A 20,959-nucleotide genomic window follows, 5' to 3' on the forward strand; every position below is an offset into this window, starting at 1 on the left:
AACCTCCACTTGGGCAAGGGAGAGGGACTCCTGGGGGTCACTTCTCCAGTGAAAGTCCGGTCCTTCAGGTCCTGGGGGCTGCGGGTGCAGGGTCTTTTCCAGGCGTCGGGACTTAGGTTTCAGAGAGTCGCGGTCAGGGGAAGCCTCGGGATTCCCTCTGCAGGCGGCGCTGTGGGGGCTCAGGGGGGACAGGTTTTGGTACTCACAGTCGTAGAGTAGTCCGGGGGTCCTCCCTGAGGTGTTGGTTCTCCACCAGCCGAGTCGGGGTTGCCGGGTGCAGTGTTGCAAGTCTCACGCTTCTTGCGGGGAGTTGCAGGGGTCTTTAAAGCTGCTCCTTGAAACAAAGTTGCAGTCTTTTTGGAGCAGGTCCGCTGTCCTCGGGAGTTTCTTGTCTTTTTCGAAGCAGGGCAGTCCTCAGAGGATTCAGAGGTCGCTGGTCCCTTGGAAGGCGTCGCTGGAGCAGAGTTCTTTGGAAGGCAGGAGACAGGCCGGTGAGTTTCTGGAGCCAAGGCAGTTGTCGTCTTCTGGTCTTCCTCTGCAGGGGTTTTCAGCTAGGCAGTCCTTCTTCTTGTAGTTTGCAGGAATCTAATTTTCTAGGGTTCAGGGTAGCCCTTAAATACTAAATTTAACGGCGTGTTTAGGTCTGGGGGGTTAGTAGCCAATGGCTTCTAGCCCTGAGGGTGGGTACACCCTCTTTGTGCCTCCTCCCAAGGGGAGGGGGTCACAATCCTAACCCTATTGGGGGAATCCTCCATCTGCAAGATGGAGGATTTCTAAAAGTTAGTCACCTCAGCTCAGGACACCTTAGGGGCTGTCCTGACTGGCCAGTGACTCCTCCTTGTTGCTTTCTTTGTTCCCTCCAGCCTTGCCGCCAAAAGTGGGGGCCGTGGCCGGAGGGGGCGGGCAACTCCACTAAGCTGGAGTGCCCTGCTGGGCTGTGACAAAGGGGTGAGCCTTTGAGGCTCACCGCCAGGTGTTACAGCTCCTGCCTGGGGGAGGTGTTGGCATCTCCACCCAGTGCAGGCTTTGTTACTGGCCTCAGAGTGACAAAGGCACTCTCCCCATGGGGCCAGCAACATGTCTCTAGTGTGGCAGGCTGCTGGAACTAGTCAGCCTACACAGACAGTCGGTTAAGTTTCAGGGGGCACCTCTAAGGTGCCCTTTGGGGTGTATTTTGCAATAAAATGTACACTGGCATCAGTGTGCATTTATTGTGCTGAGAAGTTTGATACCAAACTTCCCAGTTTTCAGTGTAGCCATTATGGTGCTGTGGAGTTCGTGTTTGACAAACTCCCAGACCATATACTCTTATGGCTACCCTGCACTTACAATGTCTAAGGTTTTGTTTAGACACTGTAGGGGTACCATGCTCATGCACTGGTACCCTAACCTATGGTATAGTGCACCCTGCCTTAGGGCTGTAAGGCCTGCTAGAGGGGTGACTGACCTATACTTGCATAGGCAGTGAGAGGCTGGCATGGCACCCTGAGGGGAGTGCCATGTCGACTTACTCGTTTTGTTCTCACTAGCACACACAAGCTGGCAAGCAGTGTGTCTGTGCTGAGTGAGAGGTCTCCAGGGTGGCATAAGACATGCTGCAGCCCTTAGAGACCTTCCTTGGCATCAGGGCCCTTGGTACTAGAAGTACCAGTTACAAGGGACTTATCTGGATGCCAGGGTCTGCCAATTGTGGATACAAAAGTACAGGTTAGGGAAAGAACACTGGTGCTGGGGCCTGGTTAGCAGGCCTCAGCACACTTTCAATTGTAAACATAGCATCAGCAAAGGCAAAAAGTCAGGGGGCAACCATGCCAAGGAGGCATTTCCTTACACAACCCCCCCCCCCCCCCCCCCCCAAACGAAAGAGGATGAGACTAACCTTTCCCAAGAGAGTCTTCATTTTCTAAGTGGAAGAACCTGGAAAGGCCATCTGCATTGGCATGGGCAGTCCCAGGTCTGTGTTCCACTATAAAGTCCATTCCCTGTAGGGAGATGGACCACCTCAACAGTTTAGGATTTTCACCTTTCATTTGCATCAGCCATTTGAGAGGTCTGTGGTCAGTTTGAACTAGGAAGTGAGTCCCAAAGAGGTATGGTCTCAGCTTCTTCAGGGACCAAACCACAGCAAAGGCCTCCCTCTCAATGGCACTCCAACGCTGCTCCCTGGGGAGTAACCTCCTGCTAATGAAAGCAACAGGCTGGTCAAGGCCATCATCATTTGTTTCGGACAAAACTGCCCCTATCCCATGTTCAGAGGCATCTGTCTGCACAATGAACTGCTTAGAATAATCTGGAGCTTTTAGAACTGGTGCTGAGCACATTGCTTGTTTCAGGGTGTCAAAGGCCTGTTGGCATTCCACATTCCAGTTCACTTTCTTGGGCATTTTCTTGGAGGTGAGTTCAGTGAGGGCTGTCACAATGGATCCATATCCCTTCACAAACCTCCTGTAATACCCAGTCAAGCCAAGGAATGCCCTGACTTGAGTCTGGGTTTTTGGAGCTACCCAGTCCAGAATAGTCTGGATCTTGGGTTGGAGTGGCTGAACTTGGCCTCCACCTACAAGGTGGCCCAAGTAAACCACAGTTCCCTGCCCTATCTGGCATTTGGATGCCTTGATAGAGAGGCCTGCAGATTGCAGGGCCTTCAAGACCTTCTTCAGGTGGACCAGGTGATCCTGCCAGGTGGAGCTAAAGACAGCAATATCATCAAGATAAGCTGTGCTAAAGGACTCCAAGCCAGCAAGGACTTGATTCACCAACCTTTGGAAGGTGGCAGGGGCATTCTTTAAACCAAAGGGCATAACAGTAAACTGATAATGCCCATCAGGTGTGGAGAATGCTGTTTTCTCTTTTGCTCCAGGTGCCATTTTTATTTGCCAGTACCCTGCTGTCAAGTCAAAGGTACTTAAGAATTTGGCAGCACCTAATTTATCTATGAGCTCATCAGCTCTAGGAATTGGATGAGCATCTGTCTTGGTGACAGAATTGAGCCCTCTGTAATCCACACAAAACCTCATCTCTTTCTTTCCATCTTTGGTGTGAGGTTTGGGGACTAAGACCACTGGGCTAGCCCAGGGGCTGTCAGAGCGTTCAATTACTCCCAATTCCAGCATCTTGTGGACTTCCACCTTGAAGCTTTTCTTAACATGGTCAGACTGTCTAAAGATTTTGTTCTTGACAGGCATGCTGTCTCCTGTGTCCACATCATGGGTACACAGGTGTGTCTGACCAGGGGTTAAGGAGAAGAGTTCAGGAAACTGTTGTAGGACTCTCCTACAATCAGCTTGCTGTTGGCCAGAGAGGGTGTCTGAGTAGATCACTCCATCTACTGAGCCATCTTTTGGGTCTGATGACAGAAGATCAGGGAGAGGTTCACTCTCTGCCTCCTGATCCTCATCTGTTACCATCAACAGATTCACATCAGCCCTGTCATGGAAGAGCTTAAGGCGGTTCACATGGATCACCCTCTTGGGGCTCCTGCTTGTGCCCAGGTCCACCAGGTAGGTGACCTGACTCTTCCTTTCTAGCACTGGGTAAGGGCCACTCCATTTGTCCTGGAGTGCCCTGGGAGCCACAGGCTCCAGAACCCAGACTTTCTGCCCTGGTTGGAACTCAACCAGTGCAGCCTTTTGGTCATACCAAAACTTCTGGAGCTGTTGGCTGGCCTCAAGGTTTTTGGTTGCCTTTTCCATGTACTCTGCCATTCTAGAGCGAAGGCCAAGTACATAGTCCACTATGTCTTGTTTAGGCTCATGAAGAGGTCTCTCCCAGCCTTCTTTAACAAGAGCAAGTGGTCCCCTTACAGGGTGGCCAAACAGAAGTTCAAAGGGTGAGAATCCTACTCCCTTCTGTGGCTCCTCTCGGTAAGCAAAAAGCAGACATGGCAAGAGGACATCCCATCTCCTTTTGAGTTTTTCTGGGAGCCCCATGATCATGCCTTTTAATGTCTTGTTGAATCTCTCAACTAAGCCATTGGTTTGTGGATGGTATGGTGTAGTGAATTTGTAAGTCACTCCACACTCATTCCACATGTGTTTTAGGTATGCTGACATGAAGTTGGTACCTCTGTCAGACACCACCTCCTTAGGGAAACCCACTCTGGTAAAGATACCAATGAGGGCCTTGGCTACTGCAGGGGCAGTAGTCGACCTAAGGGGAATAGCTTCAGGATACCTAGTAGCATGATCCACTACTACTAGGATGTACATATTTCCTGAGGCTGTGGGAGGTTCCAGTGGACCAACTATGTCCACACCCACTCTTTCAAAGGGGACCCCCACCACTGGAAGTGGAATGAGGGGGGCCTTTGGGTGCCCACCTGTCTTACCACTGGATTGACAGGTGGGGCAGGAGAGGCAAAACTCCTTAACCTTCTGGGACATATTGGGCCAGTAGAAGTGGTTGACTAACCTCTCCCACGTCTTGGTTTGTCCCAAATGCCCAGCAAGGGGAATATCATGGGCTAAGGTCAGAATGAACTCTCTGAAACCCTGAGGCACTACCACTCTCCTAGTGGCACCAGGTTTGGGGTCTCTGGCCTCAGTGTACAGGAGTCCATCTTCCCAATAGACCCTATGTGTTCCATTTTTCTTGCCCTTGGACTCTTCAGCAGCTTGCTGCCTAAGGCCTTCAAGAGAGGGACAGGTTTCTTGTCCCTTACACAGCTCCTCCCTTGAGGGTCCCCCTGGGCCTAAGAGCTCAACCTGATAAGGTTCAAGCTCCAAAGGCTCAGTTCCCTCAGAGGGCAGAACTTCTTCCTGAGAAGAGAGGTTCCCTTTTTCTGACTGTGTTGCAGTTGGTTTCCCAACTGACTTTCCTTTTCTCTTGGTAGGCTGGGCCATTTTTCCAGACTCCAGCTCTACTTTTTCACCCTGTGCCTTGCATTGTGCTCTTGTTTTTACACACACCAGTTCAGGGATACCCAGCATGGCTGCATGGGTTTTTAGTTCTACCTCAGCCCATGCTGAGGACTCCAGGTCATTTCCAAGCAGACAGTCTACTGGGATGTTTGAGGAGACCACCACCTGTTTCAGGCCATTGACCCCTCCCCATTCTAAAGTTACCATTGCCATGGGATGTGCTTTAGTTTGATTGTCAGCATTGGGGACTGTATAAGTTTTTCCAGTCAGGTATTGGCCAGGGGAAACCAGTTTCTCTGTCACCATGGTGACACTGGCACCTGTATCCCTCAGGCCCTCTACACTTGTCCCATTAATAAAGAGCTGCTGCCTGTATTTTTGCATGTTAGGGGGCCAGGCAGCTAGTGTGGCTAAATCCACCCCACCCTCAGAGACTAGAGTAGCTTCAGTGTGGACCCTGATTTGCTCTGGGCACACTGTTGATCCCACTTGGAGACTAGCCATTCCAGTGTTACCTGGATTGGAGTTTGGAGTGGAACTTTTCTTGGGACAGGCCTTGTCTCCAGTTTGGTGTCCAGACTGACTACAGTTTCGACACCAGGCCTTTTTGGGATCAAAGTTTTTACCCTTGTACCCAGGATTGTTTTGTGAAGAGGCTCTGGGCCCACCCTCCTGTGCAGGTTTTTGGGGGCCTTTAGAAGACTCTTGACTATTTTTATTTTTGGCTGTCTCACCACCTTTCCCCTGGGGAGGTTTTGTGACCCCTTTCTTTTGGTCACCCCCTGTGGAAGTTTTGGACACCCTTGTCTTGACCCAATGGTCCGCCTTCTTTCCCAATTCTTGGGGAGAAATTGGTCCTAGGTCTACCAGATGCTGATGCAGTTTATCATTGAAACAATTACTTAACAGGTGTTCTTTCACAAATAAATTGTACAGTCCATCATAATTACTTACACCACTGCCTTGAATCCAACCATCTAGTGTTTTTACTGAGTAGTCTACAAAGTCAACCCAGGTCTGGCTCGAGGATTTTTGAGCCCCCCTGAATCTAATCCTATACTCCTCAGTGGAGAATCCAAAGCCCTCAATCAGGGTACCCTTCATGAGGTCATAGGATTCTGCATCTTTTCCAGAGAGTGTGAGGAGTCTATCCCTACACTTTCCTGTGAACATTTCCCAAAGGAGAGCACCCCAGTGAGATCTGTTCACTTTTCTGGTTACACAAGCCCTCTCAAAAGCTGTGAACCATTTGGTGATGTCATCACCATCTTCATATTTAGTTACAATCCCTTTAGGGATTTTCAACATGTCAGGAGAATCTCTGACCCTATTTATGTTGCTGCCACCATTGATGGGTCCTAGGCCCATCTCTTGTCTTTCCCTCTCTATGGCTAGGATCTTTCCAAAGCCAATCTTTTGGCCATCCTGGCTAACTGGATGTCCTCTTCACTGGAGTTATCCTCAGTGATTTCAGAGGTGTTAGTCTCTCCTGTGAGGGAACCAGCATCTCTGACTATTATTTTTGGAGTCAGGGTTTGAGAGACCCTGTTCTCCCTAGATAGGACTGGTAGGGGGGAATTGTCCTCCAAGTCACTATCCTCTTCCTCTGAGTTGCCACCCTCAGAGGGGTTGGCCTTTTCAAACTCTGCCAAAAGCTCCTGGAGCTGTATTTTGGTAGGTTTGGGGCCCATTGTTATTTTCTTTATTTTACAGAGTGACCTTAGCTCCCTCATCTTAAGATGGAGGTAAGGTGTGGTGTCGAGTTCCACCACAGTCACATCTGTGCTAGACATTTTGCTTCTAAAAGTTGGAATACTTTTTAAGAATCTACAACTGGTTCTAGAATCTAATTCAAACTTTTACAAACATTTAAACTCTAAAAGAAATGCTAAACAGGATCGAACACAAGGCCCTAGCAGGTCTTTTAAGAATTTAGAAAACTTTTCAAATTGCAAAAATCAATTTCTAATGACAATTTTGGAATTTGTCGTGTGATCAGGTATTGGCTGAGTAGTCCAGCAAATGCAAAGTCTTGTACCCCACCGCTGATCCACCAATGTAGGAAGTTGCCTCTGTATGTGCTATTTCAAAGTAAGGAATAGCATGCACAGAGTCCAAGGGTTCCCCTTAGAGGTAAAATAGTGGTAAAAAGAGATAATACTAATGCTCTATTTTGTGGTAGTGTGGTCGAGCAGTAGGCTTATCCAAGGAGTAGTGTTAAGCATTTGTTGTACATACACATAGACAATAAATGAGGTACACACACTCAGAGACAAATCCAGCCAATAGGTTTTGTTATAGAAAAATATCTTTTCTTAGTTTATTTTAAGAACCACAGGTTCAAATTTAACATGTAATATAGTGTTTGAAAGGTATTGCAGGTAAGTACATTAGGAACTTTGAATCATTTCAATTGCATGTATACTTTTCAAGTTATTCACAAATAGCTACTTTAAAAGTGGACACTTAGTGCAATTTTCACAGTTCCTGGGGGAGGTAAGTTTTTGTTAGTTTTACCAGGTAAGTAGGACACTTACAGGGTTCAGTTCTTGGTCCAAGGTAGCCCACCGTTGGGGGTTCAGAGCAACCCCAAAGTCACCACACCAGCAGCTCAGGGCCGGTCAGGTGCAGATTTCAAAGTGGTGCCCAAAACGCATAGGCTAGAATGGAGAGAAGGGGGTGCCCCGGTTCCGGTCTGCTTGCAGGTAAGTACCCGCGTCTTCGGAGGGCAGACCAGGGGGGTTTTGTAGGGCACCGGGGGGGGACACAAGCCCACACAGAAATTTCACCCTCAGCAGCGCGGGGGCGGCCGGGTGCAGTGTAGAAACAAGCGTCGGGTTTGCAATGTTAGTCTATGAGAGATCAACGGATCTCTTCAGCGCTGCAGGCAGGCAAGGGGGGGGCTTCCTCGGGGAAACCTCCACTTGGGCAAGGGAGAGGGACTCCTGGGGGTCACTTCTCCAGTGAAAGTCCGGTCCTTCAGGTCCTGAGGGCTGCGGGTGCAGGGTCTTTTCCAGGCGTCGGGACTTAGGTTTCAGAGAGTCGCGGTCAGGGGAAGCCTCGGGATTCCCTCTGCAGGCGGCGCTGTGGGGGCTCAGGGGGGACAGGTTTTGGTACTCACAGTCGTAGAGTAGTCCGGGGGTCCTCCCTGAGGTGTTGGTTCTCCACCAGCCGAGTCGGGGTCGCCGGGTGCCGTGTTGCAAGTCTCACGCTTCTTGCGGGGAGTTGCAGGGGTCTTTAAAGCTGCTCCTTGAAACAAAGTTGCAGTCTTTTTGGAGCAGGTCCGCTGTCCTCGGGAGTTTCTTGTCTTTTTCGAAGCAGGGCAGTCCTCAGAGGATTCAGAGGTCGCTGGTCCCTTGGAAGGCGTCGCTGGAGCAGAGTTCTTTGGAAGGCAGGAGACAGGCCGGTGAGTTTCTGGAGCCAAGGCAGTTGTCGTCTTCTGGTCTTCCTCTGCAGGGGTTTTCAGCTAGGCAGTCCTTCTTCTTGTAGTTTGCAGGAATCTAATTTTCTAGGGTTCAGGGTAGCCCTTAAATACTAAATTTAAGGGCGTGTTTAGGTCTGGGGGGTTAGTAGCCAATGGCTACTAGCCCTGAGGGTGGGTACACCCTCTTTGTGCCTCCTCCCAAGGGGAGGGGGTCACAATCCTAACCCTATTGGGGGAATCCTCCATCTGCAAGATGGAGGATTTCTAAAAGTTAGTCACCTCAGCTCAGGACACCTTAGGGGCTGTCCTGACTGGCCAGTGACTCCTCCTTCTTGCTTTCTTTGTTCCCTCCAGCCTTGCCGCCAAAAGTGGGGGCCGTGGCCGGAGGGGGCGGGCAACTCCACTAAGCTGGAGTGCCCTGCTGGGCTGTGACAAAGGGGTGAGCCTTTGAGGCTCACCGCCAGGTGTTACAGCTCCTGCCTGGGGGAGGTGTTAGCATCTCCACCCAGTGCAGGCTTTGTTACTGGCCTCAGAGTGACAAAGGCACTCTCCCCAAGGGGCCAGCAACATGTCTCTAGTGTGGCAGGCTGCTGGAACTAGTCAGCCTACACAGACAGTCGGTTAAGTTTCAGGGGGCACCTCTAAGGTGCCCTCTGGGGTGTATTTTGCAATAAAATGTACACTGGCATCAGTGTGCATTTATTGTGCTGAGAAGTTTGATACCAAACTTCCCAGTTTTCAGTGTAGCCATTATGGTGCTGTGGAGTTCGTGTTTGACAAACTCCCAGACCATATACTCTTATGGCTACCCTGCACTTACAATGTCTAAGGTTTTGTTTAGACACTGTAGGGGTACCATGCTCATGCACTGGTACCCTCACCTATGGTATAGTGCACCCTGCCTTAGGGCTGTAAGGCCTGCTAGAGGGGTGACTGACCTATACTTGCATAGGCAGTGAGAGGCTGGCATGGCACCCTGAGGGGAGTGCCATGTCGACTTACTCGTTTTGTTCTCACTAGCACACACAAGCTGGCAAGCAGTGTGTCTGTGCTGAGTGAGAGGTCTCCAGGGTGGCATAAGACATGCTGCAGCCCTTAGAGACCTTCCTTGGCATCAGGGCCCTTGGTACTAGAAGTACCAGTTACAAGGGACTTATCTGGATGCCAGGGTCTGCCAATTGTGGATACAAAAGTACAGGTTAGGGAAAGAACACTGGTGCTGGGGCCTGGTTAGCAGGCCTCAGCACACTTTCAATTGTAAACATAGCATCAGCAAAGGCAAAAAGTCAGGGGGCAACCATGCCAAGGAGGCATTTCCTTACAACTTCCTAGGAGCAGATAAAGGAAAAGCATTCCTTTTAATTTTGAATTCCTTTCCCTCTTTGTTAACCAACTTCTCTTCTTGTTTTTTGTCATTGATTTTTCTTTTTCCTTTAACAGGTTTTATCTTTTCATTTCCTCTTCAACCATTTGCAGTCCACAATTCGTTTATTATGCTGCTGCCTGCCTATTTTTCATGTTGAAATCCTTCTTCCTTTCTTGTTTTTTTACACAAGATGTTGTATTTGGTAAACAGCCTGCTCAGATAAGTCCTCTTCTTTTTTCACATCCTTTACTTTGTTTTTTTAAATCATTTTCTTCTCTTGTATCGGGCTTCTCTCATTTGCACTGCCTCTTCAGTTTCCATTGAGTTAGTGTCTACTGGGCTCCCTTCTCCAGATAACGTAGGACTTATTCCGCCACATCAATCTCCTGTGCAAAGCCCATCAAATATGCCTCAGTAGAAAACCAGAGACCTTGCTAGACTAAGCATTTGACATCACCAGTACTCCTGAGTGGGTCTGCCCATGTTGGGCTACTGTTTGTTTGAGAGTCAGACTCGGTCTGTACATCTAGGCTCTTTGAGCCCAGCTACTTGGCTGTCCTACGCATTGAGTTGGCTTCAGACTTCTAGGTCAATGTGAGTGACCGCTTCAGAGAACGGCCTTGAGATCCTTAACAGCTTTGGGATGTTACGATACCTTCACACCTTGGGGACTAAGGTGCATTGAGAACTAACATGATTCTCTATCCCACCATTTAATTATATTGGTGGAGGTTTTTATAATTGGGAAGTATGGATATAGATGTAATAATAGGCACTTATATAATTACAGCCCTGATGAAGTCATTGGGAAATTCCCGGACGGAACACGTGTTGGCTGTTAATTTGGATGTGGCTGTTAAATTTGGATATAAAGTTGGAAAAGGCATTGCTTATATAACGCCTTTGAAGAATATGATTGAACTTTGATTGGAGAAATCTGGACTTTGGATCTTAACAAATTTGGAGCAACAGACCTAAAAATTCTCTTCATTTGGATTTGGACATTGATATTCAATTTGAGGATTATGTTGAAAGTAATCTTATTAATTTTCAGAAATATATGAAAAACATTCTTTAACGTACACTGACTCATGAGTACTATTTTTTTGATATAATGAGTGCCTCTTGTATTTAATGATCTTAATAGTGCATGAGCACATATCAAGACTCTGGGGTGTGGTCTTCCAAGGGTGCACCGTTACAGAATTTGACCTTTTTTTATATTTACCTCGTTACCCAGAATGCCTAGTACTCTCCCAGTATAGTATACCCACACATAGTTCGAGCCTTCCAGCTGGTTGCCTACTTGTAGCGGAGTTTATTCTTTGTAAAGTGGTACTGTGGATGTTTTTTTGGATAAAGTGCTCCGATGTCCCTTTGGGGCATTATCTGCTATTTCTTTCATTAGTAGCAAACTGCTTACATTGTAAGACTCATAAGTGATGTTTAGTATTAACAGCTTAAACATGCAATCAGTTTTCTCCCCTTATATGTAGGATGGAGAATGTGCAGTGCCCAAAAGTAGGTAGGGTACGGTCCACATTTGGTGCCAAAATTACCTTTCCCATCACATGTGAAAAGTGCTGCGATGACTTTAACCGTTGTCTGATGTAGTTTATTTAGATGTTGGATTAACACCTTAGCCCATGCTCCTCTTTTGCTTGTAAATTTGCAAAGATTTACAGAAGTAGTTGTTCTGATATTTAAGCTATGCTTTCAGTTTCCTTTGATTATCCAGATAGTTAAGGACTCTCTGGGCTTCAGAAAGACTGATCTAAAGTCACAGTGTGGGACCAAGACCTACAGGACAATATTTTGAATTTAAAGCCAGATTCAAGTCTAGCGTTGGGAAGGGACAGACAGAAATAGTCTGTGTGTCCCCGTCATAAGCTGTTTTAGCTTGAACCTTTATCTGTATTCATTGAATTGGAAGGATATTCCAATTGATCACAGCAGTAAATGGGCTTTTACCTTTTGCCACATTGGGTAAGACCATCCCAGTGAGGAACTCTTAGAAGGAGACTGCCCACCGACAACCTCATTTGCTTCCACCATCTAGAGTTGACATTGGCTTTCCTTTGTATTTTCTCCACCTCTTGGTCTGTAACCTAGTGTTTCAGGACTACTGTAGTAATAAGACCATAAAGTTTTGTTGATGCAGTGTCACTTTTTGGGGTAGGAGAAATTAGGGGAGTCTTTAAGGTCCTGTTGTAGCAATTAGTACAGAAAGTGTTAGCCGGTAACCTCTGCTGCGTGTCCTGAATAGCATGCATTTCCCAGGCAGAATATAAACTATTGGTTAACTTGATGTACAGGATATTTATTTGCTAATATCAGTGGATTGTGATAAGTGGCAAATTTTTTGGCAAATATGTTAAGTCTCTGATCATTGCATCTGCAAAAGGCATTGTTTCTGGGAACAGCACTGCATCGGGCCTGTTGTGGATGAGGGGACTGTAATATCTGGTTTTGTGGGTTATTGGCGCTGGGTCAGTACGTGGATTGTAATGCTCACTATAGAGGAGATAGGAGTTTGATCTATAGGGTGTGGTTGCTGTTTCATTTTGGGGAGGGTGGTGCTGGCTATATAGAATCTGAGAGTAATGTTTCGGTCTGCAAAGTAGCGGGGGCAGGATAGGGGGATTAGGGGCTAATGCCCTATTTGCCAAGTCCGCAGGAGGTTCCTGTAATGCCTGATATCTGACTGTTACATGTGTATTGACATTTCTTTCTCACTTCCTTTTTAGAATGATGGACGTTTACGTCTGAGCAAACAAGGCATCATCTTCAAAAACAACAAGACTGGCAGAGTAGACAACATCCAGGGCACTGACCTGTCTGAGGGTCTTTGGCGCAGAGTGGCATTAGGCCATGGAATCAAGCTGACCACGAAAGCCGGCCATGTCTACAAATATGATGGCTTCCGCGATGGGGTAAGATTTGGTCCATGGGGACCTCTTGTAGGACAGAAGTAAGGGTAACAGCGATGACGCATCTCTGCTGTCCATGCCAAACATTTAGATCTGTGTGATTTGAGTTGGGCCTTTGCTGTTGTGTTTGAAGGTCTATGCAGTCAGATGTATAAATCTGTTCTTGCGTGCGTGGCATGTAATGTGTTGCCTGAAGGTTTGTTCTGTCACTCCCGCTACTGTACTGTGCCTGAACTGAATGCTGTGTAGCCTGATGCCCCAGACCTTAACCCTATACATTTCTTTACCCAGAGGCGTAGCTCTGTAGCTGCGTGCCAGACCTTGTTATAGGTGTATGTTTAGTGCTTCAGCTGGTTCTGTTGGTGGATTGGCCTGGGGTTAGATAAAGTGGCCTATGTTGTCCTGTGATACACTCACTAGGCTTACTGCAGTTCCTTTGCAGGAGCTGGGCGTGATACTTGTAACCATATTTGCAATCCTCTTCTGCAGCATACACCGACTGACATAGGATCATTGCATGCGTTTTGTTGTTGCAGGAATTTGACAAGCTGTCTGAATTCTTAAAGTCTCACTTCCGGGTAGATCTGGTGGAGAAGGATATGTGTGTCAAGGGCTGGAACTGGGGAACTGTGCGCTTTGGAGGTGAGTTGAACTGGGGTGCTTAGGAGTTTTCCCCATTGAGCCCATGTGGTTGTCAGTGTTGCTGGATCTGGTGTGAGTCTCTCTTGAGGGTCTTGGATTTAGTCATTCATTCTCTTTTCTTTCCCCTGCCTTTCTTGCTTCAGGTCAACTGTTGACCTTTGACATTGGGGACCAACCGGCATTTGAGCTACCTCTTGGCAATGTCTCGCAGTGCACGACGGGTAAGAATGAGGTGACGCTGGAGTTCCACCAGAATGATGATGCTGAGGTCTCTTTGATGGAGGTGCGCTTCTATGTCCCTCCCAACCAGGAGGACAGCACAGATCCTGTGGAGGTAGGTACATGCACCGATTAGATGTGCTGAAAAAGCATTGTACAGCCCCAGTTTCCAGAGGACCGATAGTACAGTGCTGACGGTCCTGGGGTTGCCTTCTGGCTTCCATCACCATCTTAGAGAGACAACTCGTAATGTGTACCCTGTAGTTGGTGTGTTCACACGCAGGCAGGTTGCTCTGCAATTCAACCAGCTGGGATTTCTTGCAGGTTTTTGGGAGTTTTCCAGTAGACCACTTGTTGCCCCAGACCAGTCGCATGCTTCTAGCTTGCCTCGTGTGATCCTGCTGGTTGTAAAATTAAAGACCAAACACCAGGAAAGGCAAGTGGGAATGGCTCATGGATTGTCCTACCATGGTTAATGATTTGCCCTGCTAAGAATGCACTTGCCTGGAGGGTGATGATCAGTATGTCTGATTTACTAAGCCTTCCTGCTGGACAGCCCCCACTCTGCAACTCTGGAGACCAGCTGGGCTATTTTGGGATAAATGAGCGATTACATAATAGGGCATGTTGTAGAGTTGTACCTCTGATGGGGTAGTCAAGAAATTACTGCAGAGGAAAAAGGCATACATTGAAGCAAAACCAGAATAAAGTACTCTTTTCCCTGCTTTCCTCTAAACCTCTGACCCTCAATTGGTCGGTGTTTCTTCTTGGGCCTGTTCCTTCGTGAAACATTATTCCAGTGTGCAGCAATGTCAGGTTCACCTGCTTCTTGCGCTGTGCTTGATGTTCCATCTGCATTTGTTCATTTGCACGCATTGAGTATTTCCTTTCTTGGTCCCATCCGTGCATATCTATTCTTGCTCTGCACTTTTTTGTAGGTGTTCCTCATTCATCATTTTGGCTTTTGTTAGAGGTTTTCCTTTGTCCGTCAGAGTGATGTGTAAAGTTATTGCTTAAGGTGTGCTCTCCTTCAGCGTAAATGTGGTGTTCTTTCTTTCATACTGTGTGCTGCAGCTTGTTTCAGTGTCTCTATTTGTATGGCATTAATTATTTCTTGCTGTTCCTTGCCTGTGCTAATGTTTTTTTCCCTCTGGTCACTTAAGGCCTTCTCGCAGAACGTTCTCTCCAAAGCAGATGTCATTCAAGCCACTGGGGATGCTGTCTGCATCTTCCGGGAGCTGCAGTGTCTTACTCCTCGAGGCCGATACGATATCCGAATCTATCCTTCTTTCCTACATCTTCATGGCAAGACCTTTGACTACAAAATCCCCTACACGACTGTGTTGAGGCTCTTCCTCCTGCCACACAAGGACCAGAGGCAGATGTTCTTTGTGGTAGGTACCTTTAGGCAAGTGACTACAAACATTGGCAACTTTGAGGAACGACTGCTGTGCCTCTCCACAGCATGGATTAAAGTGTTAAAGGGGGAGGCAAATAGCAGTGTTGACAAACTCAATAAGTTTATCTGTTGTGATTCATTGGTTGTAATTCACGCTGCAGGTGATAGATTAATTTTTAGTCTGCCTTGAATCATCCCATTTACAACTGCATTACCAACCCTGGAGAGTTGTATGTGAATTATCCCACACATTAAAATCCGCTGCTCCTGGATTGGGAATTATCCAGGTACAATAATCCTCTATGGTACAAGTTTCTCCCTTGAAATGGAGAATAACATAATGGTGCTTTGTGCACTAAGATCCACGTGTTACGATGTTTACTGGGGCATCTTTCTCTGTTCATTTTTCAGTAGGTTTTACTGGTCTTGAAAGAATTTGTGGGGCCTGCTTTATTGCACCCAGTAAGTCTCCACTGTGGTAAATTTGCACTGGTTGTAATAATGAGCTCTACTCACAGGTCTAAGTGCAGGGTTTGCAAAAATCCTGGGCACAGGCAATCGAGCCCTCAGTGCGTTTGACAGTAGCAATTTTATCTTACTGTAGTTAAGTCGAGCCTTTTGCAGTGCCTTCCCACTGGCATCTAGTGGTCTTTCTGAGCCTGTGGTGTGAGGTGCAATTCTGATTATTCAGTCTAGGAGTTCTGGAATCCCCTGTTCTTAAGTTACCAAGTGGAAATGTAATCAGAAATTAGATTTGAGGGCATATGCCAATTTTGAATATTCTTTGATATTGTAAAGACCCTGCGACAAAACATTCACCACTGTTATCCCCGAGGCCCTCATTGCATGTGCTGTTCCAAACATTTAAAGGCTGGGAGTGTGGGTGCCCTGGACAGATGGGATAGCTCGGTCTGAAACTGCACCGACAAATGAAGCAGCACATGTGGGTCTTTATTAGAATATTTAACATGATCCTTTCTGCAAGAGGCAGCCAAAGCCCTTGGGCCTGGACAAGGATAACGTAATTGTAGGAAGTTGGCTCTGTATGTGCTATTTCAAAGTAAGGAATAGTATGCACAGAGTCCAAGGGTTCCCCTTAGAGGTAAGATAGTGGCAAAAAGAGATAATACTAATGCTCTATTTTGTGGTAGTGTGGTCGAGCAGTAGGCTTATCAAAGGAGTAGTGTAAGGAAATGCCTCCTTGGCATGGTTACCCCCTGACTTTTTGCCTTTGCTGATGCTATGTTTTGAATTGAAATTGTGCTGAGGCCTGCTAACCAGGCCCCAGCACCAGTGTTCTTTCCCTAACCTGTAATTTTGATTCCACAATTGGCACACCCTGGCATCCAGATAAGTCCCTTGTAAATGGTACCCCTGGTACCAAGGGCCCTGATGCCAGGGAAGGTCTCTAAGGGCTGCAGCATGTCTTATGCCACCCTGGAGACCCCTCACTCAGCACAGACACACTGCTTGCCAGCTTGTGTGTGCTGGTGAGAACAAAACGAGTAAGTCGACATGGCACTCCCCTCAGGGTGCCATGCCAGCCTCTCACTGCCTATGCAGGTATAGATAAGTCACCCCTCTAGTAGGACTTACAGCCCTAAGGCAGGGTGCACTATACCATAGGTGAGGGCAACAGTGCATGAGCACTGTGCCCCTACAGTGTCTAAGCAATACCTTAGACATTGTAAGTGCAGGGTAGCCATAAGAGTATATGGTCTGGGAGTTTGTCAAACACGAACTCCACAGCACCATAATGGCTACACTGAAAACTGGGAAGTTTGGTATCAAACTTCTCAGCACAATAAATGCACACTGATGCCAGTGTACATTTTATTGTAAAATACACCCCAGAGGGCACCTTAGAGGTGCCCCCTGAAACCTTAACCGACTATCTGTGTAGGCTGACTGGTTCCAGCAGCCTGCCACACTAGAGACATGTTGCGAGTGCCTTTGTCACTCTGAGGCCAGTAACAAAGCCTGCACTGGGTGGAGATGCTAACACCTCCCCCAGGCAGGAGCTGTAACACCTGGCAGTGAGCCTCAAAGGCTCACCCCTTTGTCACAGCACCGCAGGACACTCCAGCTAGTGGAGTTGCCCGCCCCCCCCCGGCCACGGCCCCCACTTTTGGCGGCAAGACATGAGGAAACAAAGAAAACAACAAGGAGTCGTCACTGGCCAGTCAGGACAGCCCTTAAGGTGTCCTGAGCTGAGGTGACTCTAACTTTTAGAAATCCTCCATCTTGCAGATGGAGGATTCCCCCAATAGGATTAGGGATGTGACCCCCTCCCCTTGGGAGGAGGCACAGAGGGTGTACTCACCCTCAGGGCTAGTAGCCATTGGCTACTAACCCCCCAGACCTAAACACGCCCTAAAATTTTGTATTTAAGGGCTCCCCTGAACCTAAGAATTTAGATTTCTGAAACTACAAGAAGAGGACTGCTGAGCTGAAAAACCCCTGCAGAGGAAGAACAGAAGACACCAACTGCTTTGGCCCCAGACTTACCGGCCTGTCTCCTGCCTTCCAAAGAAACCTGCTCCAGCGACGCTTTCCAAGGGACCAGCGACCTCTGAATCCTCTGAGGACTGCCCTGCTTCAAGAAAGACAAGAAACTCCCGAGGACAGCGGCCCTGCTCCAAAAGAACTGCAACTTTGTTTCAAGTAGCAGATTTAAAGACCCCTGCAACTCCCCGCCAGAAGCGTGAGACTTGCAACACTGCACCCGGCGACCCCGACTCGACTGGTGGAGAAACAACGCTTCAGGGAGGACCCTCCGGTGACTCTACGACTGTGAGTAACCAAAGTTGTCCCCCCTGAGCCCCCACAGCGACGCCTGCAGAGGGAATCCCGAGGCTCCCCCTGACCGCAACTGCCTGAACTCCATTTCCCGACGGCTGGAAAAGACCCTGCACCCGCAGCCCCCAGCACCTAAAGAAACGGAACTCCTGTGCAGGAGTGACCCCCAGGAGGCCCTCTCCCTTGCCCAGGTGGTGGCTACCCCGAGGAGCCCCCCCCCCCCCCCCTTGCCTGCCTGCAACGCTGAAGCGATCCCTCGATCTCTCATTGAAAACCATTACAAACCTGACGCGTGTTTGCACACTGCACCCGGCCGCCCCCGCGCTGCTGAGGTTGTACTTTTTGTGCTGACCTGTGTCCCCCCCCGGTGCCCTACAAAACCCCCCTGGTCTGCCCTCCGAAGACGCGGGTACTTACCTGCTGGCAGACTGGAACCGGGGCACCCCCTTCTCTCCATTGAAGCCTATGTGTTTTGGGCACCTCTTTGACCTTTGCACCTGACCGGCCCTGAGCTGCTGGTGTGATAACTTTGGGGTTGCTCTGAACCCCCAACGGTGGGCTACCGTGGACCAAGAACTGAAACCTGTAAGTGACTTACTTACCTGTGAAAACTAACATTACTTTACCTCCCCCAGGAACTGTGAAAATTGCACAGTGTCCACTTTTAAAACAGCTTATTGTGTTTTATGAAAAAAGTATACATGCTAATGTAATGATTTAAAGTTCCTAAAGTACTTACCTGCAATACCTTTCAAATGAGATATTACATGTAGAATTTGAACCTGTGGTTCTTAAAATAAACTAAGAAAATATATTTTTCTATAACAAAACCTATTGGCTGGATTTGTCTCTGAGTGTGTGTTCCTCATTTATTGCCTGTGTGTATGTACAACAAATGCTTAACACTACTCCTTTGATGAGCCTACTGCTCGACCACACTACCACAAAATAGAGCATTAGTATTCTCTTTTTGCCACTATCTTACCTCTAAGGGGAACCCTTGGACTCTGTGCATGCTATTCCTTACTTTGAAATAGCACATACAGAGCCAACTTCCTACAAATAGTGTTAAGCATTTGTTGTACATACACACAGGCAATAAATGAGGTACACACACTCAGAGACAAATCCAGCCAATAGGTTTTGTTATAGAAAAATATATTTTCTTAGTTTATTTTAAGAACCACAGGTTCAAATTCTACATGTAATATCTCATTTGAAAGGTATTGCAGGTACGTACTTTAGGAACTTTGAATAATTACAGTAGCATATATACTTTTCACATAAAACACCAATAGCTGTTTTAAAAGTGGACACAGTGCAATTTTCACAGTTCCTGGGGGAGGTAAAGTATTGTTATTTTTAGCAGGTAAGTAAATCACTTACAGGTCTCAGTTTTGGGTCCAAGGTAGCCCACCGTTGGGGGTTCAGAGCAACCCCAAAGTTACCACACCAGCAGCTCAGGGCATGTCGGGTGCAGAGGTCAAAGAGGTGCCCAAAACACATAGGCTTCAATGGAGAGAAGGGGGTGCCCCGGTTCCAGTCTGCCAGCAGGTAAGTACCCGCGTCTTCGGAGGGCAGACCAGGGGGGTTTTGTAGGGCACCGGGGGGGGGACACAAGTCAACACAAAAAGTATACCCTCAGCAGCGTGGGGGCGGCCGGGTGCAGTGTGCAAACAAGCCTCGGGTTCTCTGTAGGTTTCAATTGGAGACCAAGGGGTCTCTTCAGCGGTGCAGGCAGGCAAGGGGGGGGCTCCTCGTGGTAGCCACCACCTGGGCAAGGGAGAGGGCCTCCTGGGGGACACTCCTGCACAGAAGTTCCGTTCCTTCAGGTGCTGGGGGCTGCGGGTGCAGGGTCTTTTCCAGCCGTCGGGACTTTAGGTTCAGGCAGTCGCGGTCAGGGGGAGCCTCGGGATTCCCTCTGCAGGCGTCGCTGTGGGGGCTCAGGGGGGACAACTTTGGTTACTCACTGTCGGAGTCGCCGGAGGGTCCTCCCTGAGGTGTTGGTTCTCCACCAGTCGAGTCGGGGTCGCCGGGTGCAGTGTTGCAAGTCTCACGCTTCTTGCGGGGATTTGCAGGGGTCTTTAAATCTGCTCCTCTGTAACAAAGTTCCAGTTCTTTTGGAGCAGTGCCGCTGTCCTCTGGAGTTTCTTGTCTTGCTTGAAGCAGGGCAGTCCTCTGAGGATTCAGAGGTCGCTGGTCCTTTGGAAAGCGTCGCTGGAGCAGGTTTCTTTGGAAGGCAGGAGACAGGCCGGTAAGTCTGGAGCCAAAGCAGTTGGTGTCTTCTGTTCTTCCTCTGCAGGGGTTTTTCAGCTCAGCATTCCTCTTCTTCTTGTAAGTTGCAGGAATCTAAATTCTTAGGTTCAGGGAAGCCCTTAAATACTAAATTTGAGGGCGTGTTTAGGTCTGGGGGTTAGTAGCCAATGGCTACTAGCCCTGAGGGTGGGGTACACCCTCTTTGTGCCTCCTCCCAAGGGGAGGGGGTCACAATCCTATCCCTATTGAGGGAATCCTCCATCTGCAAGATGGAGGATTTCTAAAAGTTAGTCACTTCAGCTCAGGACACCTTAGGGGCTGTCCTGACTGGTCAGTGACTCCTCCTTGTTATTCTCATTATTTTCTCCGGCCTTGCCGCCAAAAGTGGGTGCCGGGGCCGGAGGGGGCGGGCAACTCCACTAGCTGGAGTGTCCTGCGGTGCTGGAACAAAGAGGTGAGCCTTTGAGGCTCACCGCCAGGTGTTAAAGCTCCAGCCTGGGGGAGGTGTTAGCATCTCCACCCAGTGCAGGCTTTGTTACTGGCCTCAGAGTGACAAAGGCACTCTGCCCATGGGGCCAGCAACATGTCTCTAGTGTGGCAGGCTGCTGGAACCAGTCAGCCTACACAGATAGTTGGATATAGTTTCAGGGGGCACCTCTAAGGTGCCCTCTGGGGTGTGTTTCACAATAAAATGTACACTGGCATCAGTGTTCATTCATTGTGCTGAGAAGTTTGATACCAAACTTCCCAGTTTTCAGTGTAGCCATTATGGTGCTGTGGAGTTCGTGTTTGACAGACTCCCAGACCATATACTCTTATGGCTACCCTGCACTTACAATGTCTAAGGTTTGGCTTGGACACTGTAGGGGCACAGTGCTCATGCACTGGTGCCCTCACCTATGGTGTAGTGCACCCTGCCTTAGGGCTGTAAGGCCTGCTAGAGGGGTGACTTATCTATACTTGCATAGGCAGTGAGAGGCTGGCATGGCACCCTGAGGGGAGTGCCATGTCGGCTTACTCATTTTGTTCTCACCAGCACACACAAGCTGGCAAGCAGTGTGTCTG

General features: G+C 48.4%; 1 protein-coding gene across 3 annotated transcripts in view; it reads left to right on the forward strand.

Annotated features, from left to right (window-relative positions):
- The window catches only part of SSRP1 (structure specific recognition protein 1), a 114,938-nt gene that overhangs the window by 35,228 nt on the left and 58,751 nt on the right, over window positions 1-20,959 (forward strand). For all 3 annotated transcript variants that reach the window (XM_069233038.1, XM_069233040.1, XM_069233039.1), the window contains 4 exons: window positions 12,397-12,582; window positions 13,116-13,221; window positions 13,365-13,555; window positions 14,604-14,834. In XM_069233038.1, coding sequence (XP_069089139.1) covers window positions 12,397-12,582; window positions 13,116-13,221; window positions 13,365-13,555; window positions 14,604-14,834 — 714 coding nt within the window. The remainder of the gene's footprint in view (window positions 1-12,396; window positions 12,583-13,115; window positions 13,222-13,364; window positions 13,556-14,603; window positions 14,835-20,959) is intronic.

This window comes from Pleurodeles waltl, chromosome 4_2, assembly GCF_031143425.1.
Source record: "Pleurodeles waltl isolate 20211129_DDA chromosome 4_2, aPleWal1.hap1.20221129, whole genome shotgun sequence".
Classification (NCBI taxonomy): domain Eukaryota; kingdom Metazoa; phylum Chordata; class Amphibia; order Caudata; family Salamandridae; genus Pleurodeles; species Pleurodeles waltl.